This window comes from Embiotoca jacksoni, unplaced genomic scaffold, assembly GCF_022577435.1.
Source record: "Embiotoca jacksoni isolate LCO1_2020_lvr unplaced genomic scaffold, fEmbJac1.0.p SCAF_25, whole genome shotgun sequence".
Taxonomy (NCBI): domain Eukaryota; kingdom Metazoa; phylum Chordata; class Actinopteri; family Embiotocidae; genus Embiotoca; species Embiotoca jacksoni.
In genome coordinates, this window is record NW_027185376.1 from 4,916,129 (window position 1) to 4,935,082 (window position 18,954).

Here is an 18,954-nt window from a genome sequence, read left to right on the forward strand (position 1 = left end):
ATTCCTGTCAGACATGTGTTTCCACGGCGATGTGTGTCTCTCAGGTTAGGATTGCTGAAGTCTCAGAAGTCTTTTATTTTGAAATGTTACTAAGCCTGCGGGAGTTTAGTCCTTCAGGATGTTACACTGACATATTTGTACATCTTGTATCTATAAATCTTCACACACATTCTGAATATTGGTTGTTTTGTTTTTTGGCCGCCAGCAAGTAACAATTTTTTTTTTTTTAAATGAAGAAGAAGAAGTGCTTTACAGTAAATACCGACGTTGTATTGGATTGTATGGGAATGCATTTTGAAACCGTTTTGACAAAAAAAAAAAAGAAAAGATCTCATCTCAAGGTCCACTGCTGTCCGTTTCTGTTTCACAATGAATGGAGTTGGCTTAGTTGCCATGGCGACAGCCTTAGTCATCCCTCACATGACCTAAACAAGGAATTTCAGTGGCGTGATAACAGCTCGTGGTATATGATGGAAGGAGGGTTTGGGGAGGAAGGGGGGGGGGGGATTTTTAACCATCAGCTTCACTTCCAGCCTCAAAATCACAGCAACACTCGGGTTATATTTCTGGTTTTTATTCCAACGGTAGAAAAAAAAAAAAAACGCCACAAACGCAGTTGATACTCGAACAGCGACGACTCGACGGGGCTCCGAGGCCTATTGACACTAACGCGCTTCGGTTTCTGACAACAAGCCGCCGGCTGTTTACAAAGTGCAGCGATTAGTGAAACGAGAGCCGTCCATCTGAGACCGTGCAGTGTGTGTGTGTGTGTGTGTGTGTGTGTGTGTGTGTGTGTGTGTGTGTGTGTGTGTGTGTGTGTGTGTGTGTGTGTGTGTGTGTGTGAGGGACGTGAGCTTCGTTAAGTCTTTCGAAGAAGGTCTGGATTTGGTTCGCAGGTGTTTTTCAGCTGCGTTTCGGCTTTCTCGGAGTCGGGAGTTGTGTTTGGACCGGTCCGTGTGAACCGCGCTCGGGTTCCGTCTCTTCTGTGGGAACGGAAAAGGATTTTCAAATTCATGTCCAGGCCGCGCGTTCGACGATGAGAGACGCACGCTGCTGCGCTTTCGAAGGGGAAGTCGGAACCCTTCGCGGATTTATGCAAAGTGTACTTGTGCTTTGACCTTCCCGCGCTACGGGAAGCCGGGATTATTTCTCCGCTGTCATCTGAACACAAACCTGCTCTTCAGCCGCTCGAAGTGCTCGACACACATCTGCGCCAGGCTTCTTTTTTTTTTTTTTTTTTTTCCCCTGTATATTGTTCTGGCCTCGCGGCGAAAAGGTTCTGGGTTCGAGTCCGGGCCTTTCCGTGCGGAGTTTAAACCTTCTCCCTGCGTGGCTTCTCTCCGGGGTTCTCTGGCTCCCCCCCTCCCACATTAGATGATGTAAATGTTTGTAAAATGTGAGAGTGACACACGCGGTGCAGAGCAGCGAGCTGGACGGGGAGGAGAGAGGAGGTATTACGGGTTAATGCGGCGACCGGGCAGCGGGCCCGGCCCTCTGCAAGAATAACATTATCTAACCCATCTTTTGGGGGGGGAGCGATGGAGGGAAGGGGGGGGGGGGGGCGCCCACACAGCCAGGCCCAGCTGTGCAGCCGGGGGAACCGGAGCCAAAACCAGAGAGCGCAGCGCTGACACTCCTCTGTGGATAGGAGTAGAAATATGCAGTTAAAAAAAAAAAACTAAAAAAAACTGATGTCTGTTTGTTTATTTAACAGGAATCATGCAGAGAGACGGCGTTACACACACACACACACACACGCAACACAATCACGACGTGTTTAATATGCACGTATATCTGCTTCATGGAGGAAGGCAACAAAAATCGCTCGGCGTTCGCTCAGTTTTAAACACACATCGATGAGAAGCACTCTCATATTTCAAACACATAAACGCACGATTGCATTTTTGGACATCCTCTGTCGGATACTCAGGTTTTTCGGATTAATGATGTGGATCTGTAACTGGACCAGAATTGACTTCTTGTTTCATCCAGTTGTCGTCCAACTCAAAACTGATCATTAATCATAACTTCAAATTTCATTTAAGAGTCACTTTTTTAAAAGCACGTCTGCAAAAAGGTGTTTTTTTTCTGGTTCAGGCTTTTCAAATGTTGATCTTTGGATTATTTTCTTTGTTTTACGTTAAAAAAAAAAATTTATTGTTCATCAGATAAAAAAATAACCATTTTATAGCATCATTTTGTTTATAGCTCCTTATAGACATAACGATGAATAATTAACATATTACCAGATAATTAACCCAGCAGTCTGTTTTTAAGTCAGAGCTGCTGACTCTGTAACTTTTCAACAACTCAGCTACAACTTCAAGAAACAACATGCTGATGTCAAACTGTAGTGACTATTTTTTTAGTCTTATATAAGGGAATATTTTAAACACCGGTGCTGGAAACTTATATATAATTCTACAAAATGAAATCTACACCTGCAATTATTTAAATATAAACATTTTCAGAGGCGGGCTGATGCGTTTCATTAATCCGGCGCGGTAGTTTGTGCTTTTGCTGAGACAGTTGGGAGCATTACAAATAAATAAATAAGTAAAGATCCAAAAAAGGCTTTCGAGTTCCACGTTTAATCCCGTTCATCCAGCTGCATGGAAACTTCCCCGAGTCACATTTGTGCGCCGCGGAGTTGGAGCTGAAGTGAGATTGGTGCACACACACGAGGATGGAGGATGAGGAAGAGGAGGAGGAGGGGGAGTTTGTTGACATCTGTACCAACACCGTGGGCCTGTCGTGCCCTGAATTAATTCCGTCAGGCTCGTTGTACCTCAGTGCATCTGTGACAGTTCAGCCGCCCGGGTCATCCGAGTGTAAAAACAAAGAGACCTGAGAGACGAGTCGTTTCAGAGCCTCTGCTGCCGTCTGCAGGATCAAAGACGAACCCGCAGCTGCTGTCACTCAAAACAAAAGAAAAAGTGGCTTTCATATTCGCTTCAGCTCGTGGATGAAGTCACACTTTAAAAACTTAACTGAGGACCTTTTTACTTTTGCAGAATTGGGTTTCGATGAGCCAGAATGTTTAACTCCAATCGTTCAAACTCTTTGTCATCGTCATCCCGTTTTTTTTAGGTTTTTTTTAGATATCTTCATGCAGATGCAGGTGCAAATGAGAAAAAAAAAAACGTTGCATGTCAGGAATGTGAAAATCCTCTGCAGTAACACGTTCGGGCCACAGGAGGGCGGCAGCGTCGCGCACCGGCTGGATAACGCTGACTTGCAGGGAAAAAGAGGACGTTTAAGGTGACAGGGTTGCATGTTTCCTCCCAGCAGGAGGTCGGCGGTTTGTGGATGTCGGCTGGCGGGAGTTATAACTTTAGTAACGTTACCGTTTTTGAGCGCAGACTAAAGTCAACGGAGAAAAAAACAACAACCTTCCCTCACCTTTGAAGTCAACAAATGTGCTCCGGTCCAGCTGTTCGTTCCGGGTCTCTCTGAATGTCTCGGTGACCTCTGGACTTCCTCGAAGCCTGTTGGCTCCAAAAGACGAGCTGAGATCTGCGACTCACAGCTCAGGGAAAGAAGATTTATTTTGTACAGTCCTTTAATTTATCTACTTTTTTAAGTAGATAAAATGCTATGAATGCATTTTTTTTTTTAAACGTGGTAATAACGATGCTGCGCAGATTGTTAATTCGCTCCACTGGCTCGCCTCGTTGCTCTCGACATGACATGGTGTACCGCCTCTTCCTCTGCCATATGAACACACACACACACACACACACACACACACACACACACACACGCCCCTGGTGGCTTGTCTGCAGCCGTGTCAGCACACAGTGACCTCTGCTCGTCTCCCTCGGTCGACTGATGCGCGCTGATGTGTTTTGGATGTAATATTTGTTTTAATTATTATTAGAAAAGGATCCGTTTTTCTGTTCAGTAACTTATTTTTTATTTTTTTTTTTTTTTTTTTTATAACAGTTATAAAGGACGTGTGGCTTGAAAACGCTAATCGGAGCTGAAAGTGCGACGTTTTGTCGTATGAACGTTTAAATAAATGTTACAAATTGAAATTCTCTCGGCGGCAGCGCAGAGCTGAAAGGCAATTCATTACGTAATCTATCAATCATTTTTACGTTATTTTTCTTTTGCAGAAGTAACGAACATTGAATGGTTCTGGCTTCTCGCGTGCTTTTTGTTTGCCTCATTGTAATTTAAGTGAGTTCGTTTGGTTCGTTTTGCTGATCAAATTTCAGCATAATGTGAAAGAATTAAGAAAAAAAAGTTGTTTGTTGACATGTTTCCTTTGAACCACATTGAAATGTCAATAAACACTGAATATTGAATATTATAGGCACACATTGTTGGAAGAACAAAGCTTTTTTTTTTTTACATGCGTTTCATCGGGCTTGCTCATTTTCTTTCAATCATTCAGACAAATATCTGTATTTTTATATTGACGACTCAGCTGTTTTTTTTTTGTTTTTTTTAGATAAGATAAAACAAAAGGGCTGAACGTGTTGGCCACAAACTCTTCATTGTTCCAACATAACGGCGACCAACGGAGGGAAAAATCACATCCTCATTACGACTGGCTGTAAATCATTTTTTGTGACTGATCTTTTTTTTTAATTGATCATTTTGGCCTAAAATTGTGAAATACTGGATTATTGTCTGTCCGACAATCAAGTCCAAAAACCCAGAGATATTTAACTTTCCGTCACATCAGACAAATAAAAACAAACAAAATCTTACTGGGTAACATTTATCATGATTTTGCTTTAGAAAGTTCATTTTCGAGCCATCTGACAATGATTTCAGCTGCTCTCGTCGTATAAAACACGAATCGGACTTCACATTTTCGCCACGACGGTCCACGTTTTTTTTTTGTTGTTTGTTTGTTTTTGCCGTTTAATAAACGTAAACTGTCAGAACGACAGAAAATAAGAAAAACATTTTTTTAACAATAACGAGAAATTGCACTTGAACGTGTAACGTGTCTCTAGTGCTGTTTGGCGTCGTCGTGACTCCTCTTCCTCGCTTGTGTGACCAATCGCCTCATCGTCCTCACTCTCTCTCTCTCGTTGCCAGGGAGACAGAGGAACCGTCTGGAGCCAATGGACACTATTTTCGTCAAGCAAGTGAAGGAGGGAGGCCCCGCCCACGGAGCTGGACTCTGTACAGGTACACACACACACACACACACACACACACACACACACACACACACACACACACACACACACACACACACATTGTGATAACTTGGCAGATGTCATGATTAACTGCGACTGTCTGAAGTCTGACCTCGGGGCGCCCGTGTGATGTCAGGATATTTCTTCACAGCCGTACTGTCGGTAACTCGGCTCCCTTCTTTTAACCGCCAGGCAAAAAAAAACAAAAAAACGGAGTTACAAAATAACAGCCGGCTCCCCCGCCGGTAGGTCGAACGAACCCGAATGTGCCCGCCGTTACGCCGGCCTCCCCTCCCCGCTCTGTTTTTCCTACACCTCCCACTTTCTTTTCCCTTTTCTCGTCATCGATACACGAATCGTTTCTAATTTTAAGCGAGGCGAGGATAAAAAATACTGAAACGAAAGTGGTGAGATAAAAAAACAAAAAAACAACAAACATGAATAAAGCTCGGCACAGTTTCCCTGGAACGGAGGTGTGACGTCTGGAGCTCCGAAGTTTATCAGCAGTGAGACAGGAAGCGGTCAAGAGCCTCCGAAGATTTAATCCGCCGGCTCGTCTCCCGGGACGAAGGGGAGTGCAGCGCTTTCCTGCTATTATCTCCTCTCGCGTCCTCCTCGCCCCTCTTCCCGGAAGATCTGTTGGAGATGCATCGTGGGAAGTAGCTCAGATCGACACGTGTTGCACGGTCACGTAAATGCAGACGTGTGCGTGTGTTTGTTTTTCTTGACTGAACTCGCAGATCAGATCTACGAGCAGGAAATCGCCGGGTTTGTAATTCGCCTCCCTTTTTTCTTTTTCTTTCTCCAGGGGATCGGATCGTGAAGGTGAACGGGGAGAGCATCATCGGGAAGACGTACTCGCAGGTCATCGCCCTGATCCAGAACAGGTGAGAGGCGTCACGCTACAAGTGAAACTCCCCCCCCCCCCCCCCCCCCACCCTCCACACTCCCCCCCACCCCCCCCGAATCTGTGGTTTCATCACAGAGCCGCTGGGAAACAGTGTTCATGATTTTTTTTTTTTCCAGACAATTTCCTCACCAACAAACACACATTCGCTCACACTTCATTAAACGGCAGCGATTACAGGAAAGGCTGCGCGATTCTGGACGAAGTGAAACCAGAAGAATGTTCTCGCGTAGATTTGAGATCACGATTCTCTCGTCTTTTTTTAAAATTTATTTATTTAATTGTTTTTTTTTTACAGTACAAAGGTTTTAAATGCACTCCTTTCTACTTGATATGGAGGGGAAACGGGACGGAAAATATGAAGCGCCAGATAACTCCCGGTGTTTTCTCCTATTAAACGTAACTCTTGAAGTCATTTAAGTATTTTTTTTTCTTTTTTCTGTTTCGCCGGTGTCTCTCCGCTTTATTTGTTTTATCGTTTTATTTTCCGCGCGGTTTCTGCCGCTCTTCGTCACGTGACGCAACGCAGCATTTTGTTGAGGGGGGAAGGGGGGGGGGCGCTTGTTTTGATGCAGCTCACGTCCCGAAGGCGACGGCGACAGAATCGTTGTCATTTAGAGAGAGAGGAAAAAAAACGATCACGATGAGGCCCGGGCGGCGATTTTTAGCGCCGACTCGTCGTTTCAGCTCTACAGCGAAACCTGAGAAGTGTTCACAGTTTAATTCATGTGGTGGTTTGTTCTTCTTTCTCTCTCTGTTTGTCTCCTTCTCACCGTCCGTCAGTGACGCCTCGCTGGAACTGTGTGTGATGCCAAAGGATGAGGACATCCTGCAGCTGGTAAGCGCTCAGTCGTCAGTAAATATCGCCAGTGTGCCGTTCATAAATGTTCTCGGAGATTATTTTCATTTTTAAAACGAGAGTAATAATAAATCGACGGCATCTTTCAGACAAGAAACGCAGCTCGAAGTGCTTCGCGGCGGGTGGGGGGGGGGGGGGCGTCCACGCGGTGTTTCAACATAAAAACGGATGTAAAGGAATAAAGAAACATGTTCAAAAATAAGGATAAAATGCTGAAGAATTAAACGCAAGTTAAAACACATGAATAGAACGAAAGAGTTCAAATGTTAGAATGAAGCAAAATGCACTTTTACTTCCAACAAAGTTACAAAGTGCTTCACGAAAGAATAAAAACAAATAAATTGAATGGAGTTTAGATCCCCGGGAGCGGTTCAGAGCCCGGTTCAGAGCCCAGAGCCCCCCCGCCACCTACCCCCCCCCTCCCCCCGCCCACCTCCACCCCGCCCACCACCCACCACCCACCCCGCCCCCGCGGCACCAGTCAGGGTCCAGAGCCCCGCAGACGATAACCAGCCGCCACACGTCTCTCTCTCTCTCTCTCTCTCTCTCTCTCGTTCGGGAAGAAAAAAAAACTCTGTCGAAGCGAAGAAGTGATGCTGAATTCCTCAAATAGCTCGTCAGCTCGTCCGCGGAGCACCAGAAGCCGCAGAAACTGGCTTTTGGCGTTTTTGTTTTTTTGTTTTTTTTTTTGGAACGAATGTGAGCGCTCACAAGGTCGAAAGGATTCAAAATGAAGCAATTGGCTGTTACTCTCCACGCCGAGCAAAACAAGAGTCAGGATTCATTTTAAAGTCCGATGTGAAGGATGCTTGGTTTTTTTGTGTTTTTTTTTTCCCGTACAGTTTGTATGAAATAAAATCAGCTTCAAGTCAAATTCAAGAGAATAGATGTGATTTTTTTTTTTGTTTTTCTCCTACCGTGTTACGTTTTATTAGATTCTTGATAACCACGATCTGAACATGGGCTTGAAGTCTCCTCCGTGTGACCTTTTTATCACCTTTTATCCGTCATACATTTTCTATTTACAACACCTAACAAATTACAACCAGCACAACATGTTGCCGAACGCATTTTGTTTAACCCTTTCTTTCAACATCCCCCCTTCAAACCAACGGGATACTGATACCTGCACAGATGGAGCATCCCTATACAGAAAGAATAAAGGTGTTTGGGTTTGTTTTTACGTAAGGGAAAGATGGGAGTTGAACTAATAACTTTCCCCCCCGAAAAAGCAAAAAAAAAGCCCTCGATGGCATAAAGCATAAAGGAGCAAATGGTTCAGTAGAGGCAAAAATGAACAGTATGAGTCAGGTACCAGTCCCAATTAATATCTCAATTTGGCTTGTTTAATATGCAACATTTCAAAAGTGTCCACTGATTTGGGTTTTTCAAAGCGCCGCGTAAAATCATCCCAAATCGTATCCCTCTCTAAATCTTATCCCGATTCATTAAAAGTCTTTATTCCTCACATCATTTTCAGCCAACTCTTAAAACTCTATACCAAAAAAAAAAAAAAAAAACACGTCGAATTATTGGCGTTGCCGTGGAGCTCCTAATGAGAATATTGTTTAAACATATAAACACATAGCGTCAGTAAACACGTATGCGTCTGTGTTTTTTAAAATGTGTTTTGTTGTTGTTGTTGTTGTTGTTGTCGGGAGACACTGAGCGCGCTCAGTACCGGAGTGGGGGGTGGGGGGGTGCAGCTGCAGTCAGCTGACCCGCCCGTCCGCACGCTGTTTACAGAATCTAGTGCAGATCAGGCGGACGCGCTTGTGCTGCTCCCGAAAAAACAAGAAAAGTAAAGAAAAAAAAAAAAAGAGAGGACATATGATAGAGGCGCGAAACGAAACGCTCGCAAGAGCCGGTGCTGGCGGGAGGGAGGGAGGGAGAGGAGGGGGGAGAGAGATGGGAGGTTGTCGCGGTGAGCAGGTGAGAGTGACAAGAGCAAAAAGGGGAGAGAAAAAAAAGAAATGCAGAGTATGTTGAGGAGGAGAAAAGTGTGTGTGTGTGTGTGTGTGTGTGTGTGTGTGTGTGTGTGTGTGTGTGTAGAGGGCGGAAGGAGAGGAATAAATAAACAGCAGTGAGAGAGACACTTATTCTTATTATGTCTTCCTCTCTTTCTGTCTGCGATGCTTCTGCAGGATTTGGTATTTTTAGCCTTTTTTTTTTTTTTTTTCTTAAGTCGGAGAAGTCGGCCGTCTCTTCTCTCCGCCGCTGCCGTCGTACCTCTCTAACCTGTTTACTTCTCTTCATCCAACCTTTCTCTCTCTCTTTCTTATCTAACCCCGCGGACTGCAGTTTTCCAGGGATATCACTGCTCTGGTAAGAAGGGAAATCCTACTAACATATATCACCTTTTTTTTTTTCTTCTTCCCTGTTTCACCACCTTCAGATCTTGTGTTTGCACATGTAGGAGTTTGCCCCCCCCCCCTCCCCCGTCCTCCCACCTTCCTCTCCCCCCTCCCCCCCCCCCACCAAATATACTCCTGCATACTGTGGATTTGTAAATGTAGGTCATTTCTCTCTGTACCTCCCCCTGATCAGCAGTTTGGTTTCTGTTTAACTGTAAGACTCATGTGGATCCAGAGAGAGGAGCTGCTGCTGCACTTTGTAACCCGACACCTCAGGTGAAGTGCTATCGATTAAAGTCCAACGCCACAACTCTCCCTTTTCATTTCCTCAAGAGCTTTTGAGCTGACAGGATGAGGGAGGGGGAAACGCAGCCCGTTCAATAGGCTTCACTTCAGAGGGGTTAAAAACCAAGTGTTTAAGTCTCTGAAAAAAAAAAGTTTACTGGAGGAAAAGTACGTTCGTACTTCGTTGTGGAGCCATGCTGACAGAAGTAGGGTTAGCTCCCAGCAGCAGACAGAGGAGACCCCCGTTCAGCTTCTCCTGCCTCGGGGCTCGCTCTCCGGTACCGAAGGTGGGTAAAAAAAAAAAAACCCTGTTAACTTCAATCCTCTCTCCGGCTCCGGGGGAGTTTATTCTGGACTTTCCCTAGCTTTCTTTTCTCCACTTATTCGCCTCGCTGGCTTTTTTTTTTTTTTTTTTTTTTTTCCCTTCTTCTTCCTTTTCCCACATATGAGGAGTGGAGCTTTTGGGAGTAATGTGTGTAATGTGTGTACTCTCAGCCTCCGGCATGTTTATTGTCAGAGACGGGCTGAATCCAGTTGTCCATCTGCGACTTACAGTTTTCTGGGGGGAGAGAGAGCAGCAGTGTTCGTGTCTTACTGATAATCTCATCAGCTCGCGGCATTTGACAGTTTTTTCCCTCAAGTTTCAAAACACGAGCGGCCACATTGCTGTGAGGTATTTTTAGAGACGCACCGCAGCTGTGTTGGCAGATGAAGATGAGCGATAGACTCTCGGCTGTAAATTTCATGAACAGGGAAAATGAAGAAATGAGGAGAGAGTGATAAACCGAAATGGGAACGGTCTTTCTTTTCTTGGCTATTTTGGGATTTGCTGCAGTTGTTTGTAGGTCAGGAGTCTTTACAGTTTCTTGTTTACTAGATCCTGTCCGTGGTTCCTGAGTGAGCCTGCTGGGTTTTTGACCGGATGTATTTTTAAACCTCTCGGCGAACCGATGTGACACGATGTCCTCTGAATCTCTTGCAGGCGTATTCCCAGGACGCATACCTCAAAGGAAATGAGGCGTACAGCGGAAATGCCCTGAACATCCCCGAGCCGCCTCCCATATGCTACCCTCGGATAGAAGTCAAGGCCGCGGGCATGGCCCAGTCGCCGGAGCCCGCCGCGGTCAGCGAGCCCGCCAGAGCGCCGGCGCCGGGACCGGGAAGGCGAGGGGGCTCCCCGGAGAAGAGCTACCGGGTGGAGATCCCCGTCCCTCCGTCTCCGCCGCCCCAGCAGACGTCAAAGTCTCAGACGACGGTGGTGTGTGTCTGCAATGACAATGTGAGGACTGTGGCCGTGGCCTCTGATCCGGTGGACCGGGGGTCCCGGGTGGCGCGGGCCGGACCCAGCCACCGGACGGAGGAGAATCGGTACGGTTCTTCAGCAGATTCTGGCTCCGCTAGACCCAGACCTCTTATTCCCTCAGTACCCGGGGGCGCCCAGTTGCAGTACCCCTCCACCCGCCCCACGGAAACCCCGGTCTACTCCCCGTCGTCAAGTGCCAGACCCGGCGCGATCTATCCCGACACCTTGACTCCACCCGCCCGCGCCCCTCTGGCCGCCGCCTCGCCGGACGCCTTCTCCGCCGCCATCTCACCCGGCGCCAACCACTACTCGCCCTCGCCCACGGCCCCCTCCACCTCCCCGCACCAGAACATCGACTGGAGGACCTACACCACCTACAAGGACTACATCGACACCAAGAGGCTGCACACGTACGGCTGCCGCACCATTCAGGAGCGCCTGGACAGCTTGCGAGCGGCGGCCAACTCTAGTTCTGCCTACAGCCAGCAGCGGACGACGCCGCCTCCTTGCAGCGGTCAGAGAGCGGCGGCGGGCTCCCAGGTGAGGCACAGGAGCGCGTCCACCGACCGCGGGGCGGACGCGGGGAGTCAGGGCGCCGCGGCGACGACTCCCTCGCGCAGCGTCTCCCAGGAGAGGCTCGGAGGTGGAGCGGAGAGGACGGTGCCGACCGGGCACTGGCCTCGTAGCGCTTCCCAGGACGCTCTGCCTTTCTCCTCCCCGGCAGGAGTCGCCAAGCCTCGGGCGCGGTCATGCGACTACCTTGGCCAGCAGCCCGGAGAGGCGGGCGTCTGCGGGGACAGGACAGGGGTGGAGGACAGGCTGCTGCTGTGCCGAGGGGAGGAGGCGAGGGTGAGCAGGCAGGCGGCGGGCCTCAGAGCTTTACCTCATCTGAACAGGAGCGTCACTGGACAGGAGGTCGAAGGGCGAGGAGGCGGACTGTCGAACTCGCCTTCGGCCGCCCCTGCGTTTACGAAAGGTACGACGGATTCCGCGCTGCCATCGAGGACGGACGGCGTCATCATGAGACCCTCGCGTCTGCCCGTCAAAAACTCCATCTCGGACCCCTCAGCCACCTTTGCCTCGGCTAAAACCGCGGACCCTCTTAAAGACCAAAGAGCTAACGTCATGAGCAACCACCTGAGCTACTCGTCCCCGCTGCACCTGCAGCTCAGGGGCAGGGCCGACAGCCTGAAGACGGAGAGCAGGTCGGAGGCCGGGTTGGCCGCCAGATCTTCCTCCTGCTCCGGACCGTCCTCCAAACTGCCCCTGCAGCGGCAACTCCACGGCGGCGGCGTCGTCGCCGCTTCGTCCAGCTCCCCCACCGCCAACGGAGCCGTGACGCCGAAGCCAAAGGCCCGCGAAATCTCGAGCTCCACCGGCGCCCTCGTGCGGGCCAACGGCGGCCGCTCGGAGGGCGTCGAAGGACCCGACGCGACCGTCGTGGTCCTGAGGCGGGACAAAATCTCCGCGTCGGCTCACATCCGCCCGCCGTCCTACGTGCTCGCCGTCAACGACAACAGGGGAGGAGCGACTCGCAGGTCGCCGCCGCTGGTGAAGGCCGGCTCCGCCGACGGAGCGATGTGCTGGACGTCGAACGACGGCTGCAGGACGACGCACCAGCGGCGGCTGGGAGACACGCGGCACAAGTCCGGCTCCAACAACCTGGACGACTCCCTGGATTCGATCCCCTTCATAGGTAGGACGTCTCCACACCTTCTTCCTGTTTCTATAGCAACAACAGCGAGTGTGCTTACGCGCGGATGACTCTTGTTAGGAATTCACACCTTCTTACAGTGTAGATATCGCCGATAATGTAATAAATGAAATGTTCCCTCACGATCAGCTGATAAAGCAGAGAGAAATTTGCGTGAAATCCGCGGTCGGGTTTTCTTGTCTTGTTTGCTCAGGATTTAATCAGATACTTCCTCGTCATGATCAGGAAATGTTTTTTTTTTTTATCATTTCAGGGAAAGTCCACACACGGGACAAAAATAAAGCATCCCAAAGTTTTTGTTGGATAAAAAAAGAAAAAAAAAGATTTAGATTCCTTAAACTAAAGTAACCTGACAAAAAACAAAAACTTTATAAGCACTAATATGTTGAATAATGGAAATGGAAACCAGCCCTACATGACAAATGGGGTAGATGGTGTTTCCATTGTGAAATTTAACACCCTCTGACAGCTCCAGTATTCACACACGGGAAAAGAGGGTGTGTGCGTGTGTGCGTGTGCGTGCGTGTACCTGTATTGTATATGTAGCTCTTAGTTGCATAGCGATGACGTGCTGTTTTCTGCAGTTTAAAATTCTCATGCAACGACTGAATGAACTTCACATCATAGTGTGTTCACGTCCCACCGCAGATATCCACAATTCAAGGTGTTGTGGTTTGATATTTCTGTCCGGTACGATGCCACGGTGGGGGGGGGGGGGATATTAGTGGTCGCACTTTCACTATATTTTGTGAACTTTTCAGAAATAAAAACGACTAAACTCGTCTCTCTGCGATACGAAAGAAAAAAAACAAACAAACACCCGAAGCTGCGGCCTGTTGGTGGCGCGTAATCACACAAAAAAATGCGTGAAACGAATCAATCCTTTTTCCACGTTATACGTACGATGAAATCTATTACGTCCAAATGTCGTGGTGGATTTACTGCGTGTCATTGTTTAATCGAGGAATGATCGGGAAATTCCCCTGGGAATTCTGTTTGAAATCACTCGTCCGATTGTCATTAAATGTGCAGCAAATGAATCCATTTTTGTCGTCGTGGAGGAATCTGAAGAATTATTATTTGTAAACGCGGGTTACAGTCACGGAAAATTAAATGATGCAAGTATTTAATGAGAAGGGGGGGAAAAAAAAAAAAAAAAAGGACTTCCTCGTGGCGTTTTTTTTTTTTTTTTTTTTGGGGTGACATCATGTCAGACGTGTGATCATGTGACGACTTGACACTCGACTGCAGGTGATGTATTTAAAAAAAAAAAAACATCTTGTGGTATCCGAGTAGGGCAGCACACACACGCACACACACACACACTGGGGGGGGGGCAAAACAATAAAGTAAACGCTGCGCTGCTTGAAAGTACATGCAAAATGTCACGTGCCCGAATGAAACCGAATGAGCCCCCGGCGCAGAAAATGTGTCAGAGTTGAACGGAGGGCTGTATTTACACGTCGCAAATAGCTGCAACGTCTGAAGCCTCCTTCCGTCTCCTTCCTCCTCCTCCTTCGTCTCTGCCAACTCCAGAGGCCGACAAGCTCCAACTCGACCCCGCCGTCCTCAGTTTTTACGTCTTCGTCGCTTGACTCATCGCGTCCTCTATCCAGCACCACTTGCCTCCGTTGCACACAAAACACTCCTTCGTGCTTTTTTTGTTTTTTGTTTTTTTTTGTTCACTCCCTTCAGATCCAGATGAGATTAAGTGTTGTGGCTTTTTTTTTTTTTTTTTTTTTTTTTTTAAGTGATAAAATAAATCATTAAAACCATCTGCCTTTTTTTTCCCCAGACTGATAAAGAGTATGAAAATAAAAAGAAGTAAATATGCTGATTTGGCAGTATTTAAAAGGAATACCCTTTCCAGTCTTTATGCTAAGCTACGCTAACCACCTCCCGGCTCTTGAGTTCATATTTACCGCACAGAAACGAGAAAAAGAAAGCTAATAAAATGTGTAACTGTTCCTTTAAAGAGTTGCATATCTGCGCTGCTCTCCTTCGTAGTCGTACGTGTCGAACCGCCGTCCTCCCAGAAAACAGAATTAAGAAGAGGTGTATAAACAAGTGATTACACCGAGCGGGAAATCTGGCCGACTCGGCGGGAACGAGGTCAGCGATGTGTGTCCGACTAACAGGCGGATCACATGTTTCCTATTAAATTGTGCCGTTTGAAAGAGGAAAAAAGATTTGCATCAGCGCATCGGGCTCGTAGGGAACAATTTAATCGCTCTCTTTTGTTTTTAAACCGATTTATTTATTTTTTTTGAAGGTGGAGGGGTGGGGGGTAAACGCTCGACATCTCGACGTGACAAATAAGAAATGAGAAAAAAAACAACATATTTTCAGGACACGTGTGATTTGTGATTCACCGCTGGCAGCGTTTGATCGTCCGACTCATCACCTGGTGCGTTTCCACGGCTCGCCGTCTTGCTGATATGCGTATCAGACATGAAGGGCCGGTCTCGTCTGCGATGATGTCACCGACTGTTTGAAAGGAAGAAGGTGTGTCTTGTCATCCATCAGCCGGACAGCGTCTCCCGTCTCGTCTCCCCGTCTCCCCGTGTCCCCTTATCGCTGGATTTTTTTTAATTTTTTTTATTGCCGTCTGCTGAAATGTTTACCCAAGCTGAGACGGCACCGAGTCGGATCACTTTTATGATGTTTTAATTGATGATGGGATGTTTCCTTTGGACTCCAACATATATATACAGTGTGTGTGTGTGTGTGTCAAAACCTAGTGAATGACCAGAACATGTATTAAACGCCAGATGGTTTTTAAGTTGAAACTACAACTTGTAGTTTGAAATGAGGGCTTTTAATTTGAAACGAGGGCTTTTAATTTGAAACGAGGGCTTGTATCAATTATTGTTATGACTCCTGCGATCTATTCTTGGACCAATATGCGAGTGAAATGCCGTCATCGAGGAGCCCCGCGATGTGTTTGAGTTTAGCGCAGCTGAATCCTGCTCATTTCATAATTTCATTTTAATTTTTTTGTCATTCCCCCCCACCCCCCCACCCCGCCTCGTTGTAACTCAGATGAACCGTCCAGTCCCAGCATCGACCTGGACAGCACACCTATCCCCGCCTCCGCCGTGATATCCGCGGCGCCCGTCATCACCACCATGCCCCCCAGCCCCACCTCTCCGTCCCCTCTCATTCGACGCCAGCTGTCACATGACCAAGGTAGGTTTTTAGATAGATAGATAGATAGATAGATAGATAGATAGATAGATAGATACTTTATTAATCCCACAAGGGGACATTTCTTCGCTACAGCAGCATTATAGATACAGGAAAGCAATAAAACAACACTAAAAAATATTAAATATAAAAATGCACAGTATATACAATAAAATAGAATAAAATAAAATAGAATAACTACATTAAAACTAACTAAACAATAGTGCAAAGATTTAAACAAACAAGAAAACAGACAAGCAACGGTGTTATTGTTGTGTGATGGATTTTGCCAGAGGTGAGTTATTGTACAGTCTTATTGCAAATGTTGTTGTTGTTGTTGGTTTTTTTTTACAACCCTACAGGTTGTGGACAGATTAAAATAAATGATGTGACCCTCTCTTAATAGATTCTCTCCGTCTCACAATTATTGAGTCAGATTCTGGCACCAAAACCGAGCGGTCCAAGTCGTACGACGAAGGCCTGGATAACTACCGGGAGGAGAGCAGAGGGTAAGTTGTGTCATCACACACGAGGACGAAGGATCAGATAATTAATTCAATTAAACGATATCGTACATTCAGTCTCCTTTTTTTTTTTTTATTAGCTCTGGTCCAATACATGTCCATAAACTGTCTTGAAGTCATACAGAGCGACGCGCAGCTCATTAAATGGGAAAAAAAAAAAGTTCAACCCATATGTTCAAATCCAACTTTGGTGTCCTGATAGTGACGTTTTTGCCGATCTCTTCTCGGACTTGTGTTCATATTTAAGTCCGTTAAAAATATTTGATTTATTAGTCAAGACTGAAGCCTCAGGCTCATGTGATGAATGATTATGAGGAAGAAAGAAAGAAAAAAAAAGAAGCATATTTAACTGTGATATCACTCACATCATCACCAGGGTGCAGATGTGTTATATTTCAACAGGTTTAAACTGATGTGGAGGAAACAACCACCGACTATAATCACCGTGGCTGTGTAGTTTTCAAATCTCCTCGTAACTTGTACCGCAGCTTAATATCCGTTCTCTTCCTCTCAGGAGGTCCTTCATACCCGGTCTGAAAAGCCTCAGGAAGGTGAGTCTGTTTTTTTGTTTTTGTTTGATCAAACATGAGCTCGTTGCCAGCTGTTCTGACTGGTTTATCTGCATTTCCCCGCTCGGAGGTTTTGTCGCACAACCTCTCCCACCGAAATCGCGAATATATTATGGAAATCAGGGGAACAGCCGGTGCAAGAAACGTTGAGATGTTGAATTCAAAGCATGTGGGAGTTTGTATTTCTTGTATTTACAGCGTCTGCGTCTGTCTGTAAACCTTTTGTGTACGTTCGTGGTGGTCAATCTTTTCCACGCTGTTCGAGCTTCACGTTGTTTTCTTGCTCGTCGCAGGCCGCCGACCGCTCGTCGGAAGACTCGGGGTCCCGGAGAGACTCTTCGTCGGACGTCTTCTGCGACGCCACCAAGGAGGGTTTGCTGCATTTCAAGCAGCTTCACACCGACAAGGGGAAGGTGCGCACACACACACACACACACACGCACAATTGATTTATTACCAGCAACATGTCAGCCCTTGTTTTTGTTTTTTCCCCGCGACTGGGTTTCACTCGTTCGACCAGTTTGAACCCGGAGCCTCTCTGTGACCTCGAAACTCACCTCCTCCTCCTCCTCTTCCTCCTCCTCTTCCTCCTCCTCCTCCGCAGCGCGGCGGCGGCGGGATCCGGCCGTGGAAGCAGATGTACGCCGTGCTGAGAGGCCGCTACCTCTGCCTGTACAAGGACAAGAAGGAGGGCCAGGCTCACGCCAACTGCCAGGCGGTGGACGAGCCGCTGCCCATCAGCATCAAGGCGTGCCTCGTCGACATCTCCTACAGCGACACCAAGCGCAAGAACGTGCTGCGGCTGACCACGTCGGACTGCGAGTACCTGTTCCAGGCGGAGGACCGGGAGGACATGCTGGCCTGGATCCGATCCATACAGGAGAACAGCAACCTGGACGAGGAGGTACCGGATCGAACGTTATGCAGATAGCAAGAGATGCAGATGGGATTCGTACACATCGGGGGTTTTCGCAGGTTTTCTGCAAGAAGGGGGGAGGGGGGGGGAGGGGGGATGGGGGTGTATTTCATAGAACAAATGATGCATTTTGATGTGATTTTGGACTGCGGTCGTTTTAGTATTCATCTAAAAAAAAAAAAAAAAACCGCACCAAGTGTTCTAGAGACGTGTGCAGACAGGAAACTTAAGAATATGAAGTTCAAATGGAAATAATAGACGTGAAACCAAAACAAACGTGCGTCACAGGCTGACATTTTCATCAGTTGCATTTTAGATTTTTATGATTTTTTTTTTTTTTTTATTGACGGAATTTGTGGATCTTCGTTCTCCCAAAGACGTCCGCCTCGGGTTCTTTTACGTCGGTCTCAGTTCAGGAGAAAACGTCCTCCTCCTCCTCCTCCTCCTCATCTCAATCGTTGTCCGCTGTGTGTAAATGATTAGAAAGAAAACATTAAATATTAATGTTTTCCAAAAGGCTTATCTATTTGTTGCAAAATCAGAGTACACGAGGAGTTTGAAGGACAAAAGAAACAGCAAGTTAAATCATAAATCACATGACTTTAAAAAAAAAAAAAAAAACCTGTCCAGGTTAAAACCCCTGAAGTCAGCTGCTCCGGTCCCGTGACCCTGTTCAGGATGAAGCAGATAATAGTTGGACGGATAACCGCTCCCGTCTTTCGTTGTGCAATGAAATCCCGAGTTTTAAAATCAGAAAACAGCTGCGTGGGGTTCGATTCATGGAGAGGACATAGATAGATGCATATAAATATACCAGATCATGAGGATTTTTATGGAGATCTGCAACACACCTTTCTGACTGTACACCTCCGTTTATATCTGGTTAATTGATTCAGTTCTATAATTCTAAAAGTTAATGATTAACCTCCTTAAATCATTTCCTCTTCGTGTCTCTCAGACCGATGACACATGATGAGCTCAGCTTTATTGTTTTGGGTTTCTTAACACGACCGGTGAACTTGTTATGAGATCATCTGCTGATTTCTGGTTACGGAACGAGGAGCTGTAAAAGTGCGATGATCTGAGTGAGTCAGTTTAACAAGAAAGCAATGAAGCAGTGGTGAAAATATTTGTCATTTGCAGCCTTACAAACAGTCAACTCTGGCAGACGTGCAGCT

At 46.9% G+C, this 18,954-nt stretch overlaps 1 protein-coding gene across 5 annotated transcripts in view; it reads left to right on the forward strand.

The window, feature by feature from the left end:
• arhgap21a (Rho GTPase activating protein 21a) overlaps positions 1 to 18,954 on the forward strand; it is a 71,290-nt gene that overhangs the window by 42,936 nt on the left and 9,400 nt on the right. For 3 of the 5 annotated variants that reach the window (XM_069159739.1, XM_069159738.1, XM_069159735.1), the window contains 10 exons: positions 5,056 to 5,148; positions 5,968 to 6,046; positions 6,850 to 6,904; positions 9,227 to 9,250; positions 10,547 to 12,563; positions 15,624 to 15,770; positions 16,174 to 16,276; positions 16,806 to 16,842; positions 17,154 to 17,273; positions 17,465 to 17,764. In XM_069159739.1, coding sequence (XP_069015840.1) covers positions 5,056 to 5,148; positions 5,968 to 6,046; positions 6,850 to 6,904; positions 9,227 to 9,250; positions 10,547 to 12,563; positions 15,624 to 15,770; positions 16,174 to 16,276; positions 16,806 to 16,842; positions 17,154 to 17,273; positions 17,465 to 17,764 — 2,975 coding nt within the window. The remainder of the gene's footprint in view (positions 1 to 5,055; positions 5,149 to 5,967; positions 6,047 to 6,849; positions 6,905 to 9,226; positions 9,251 to 10,546; positions 12,564 to 15,623; positions 15,771 to 16,173; positions 16,277 to 16,805; positions 16,843 to 17,153; positions 17,274 to 17,464; positions 17,765 to 18,954) is intronic. The other 2 variants (XM_069159737.1, XM_069159736.1) reach the window with 2 other exon arrangements.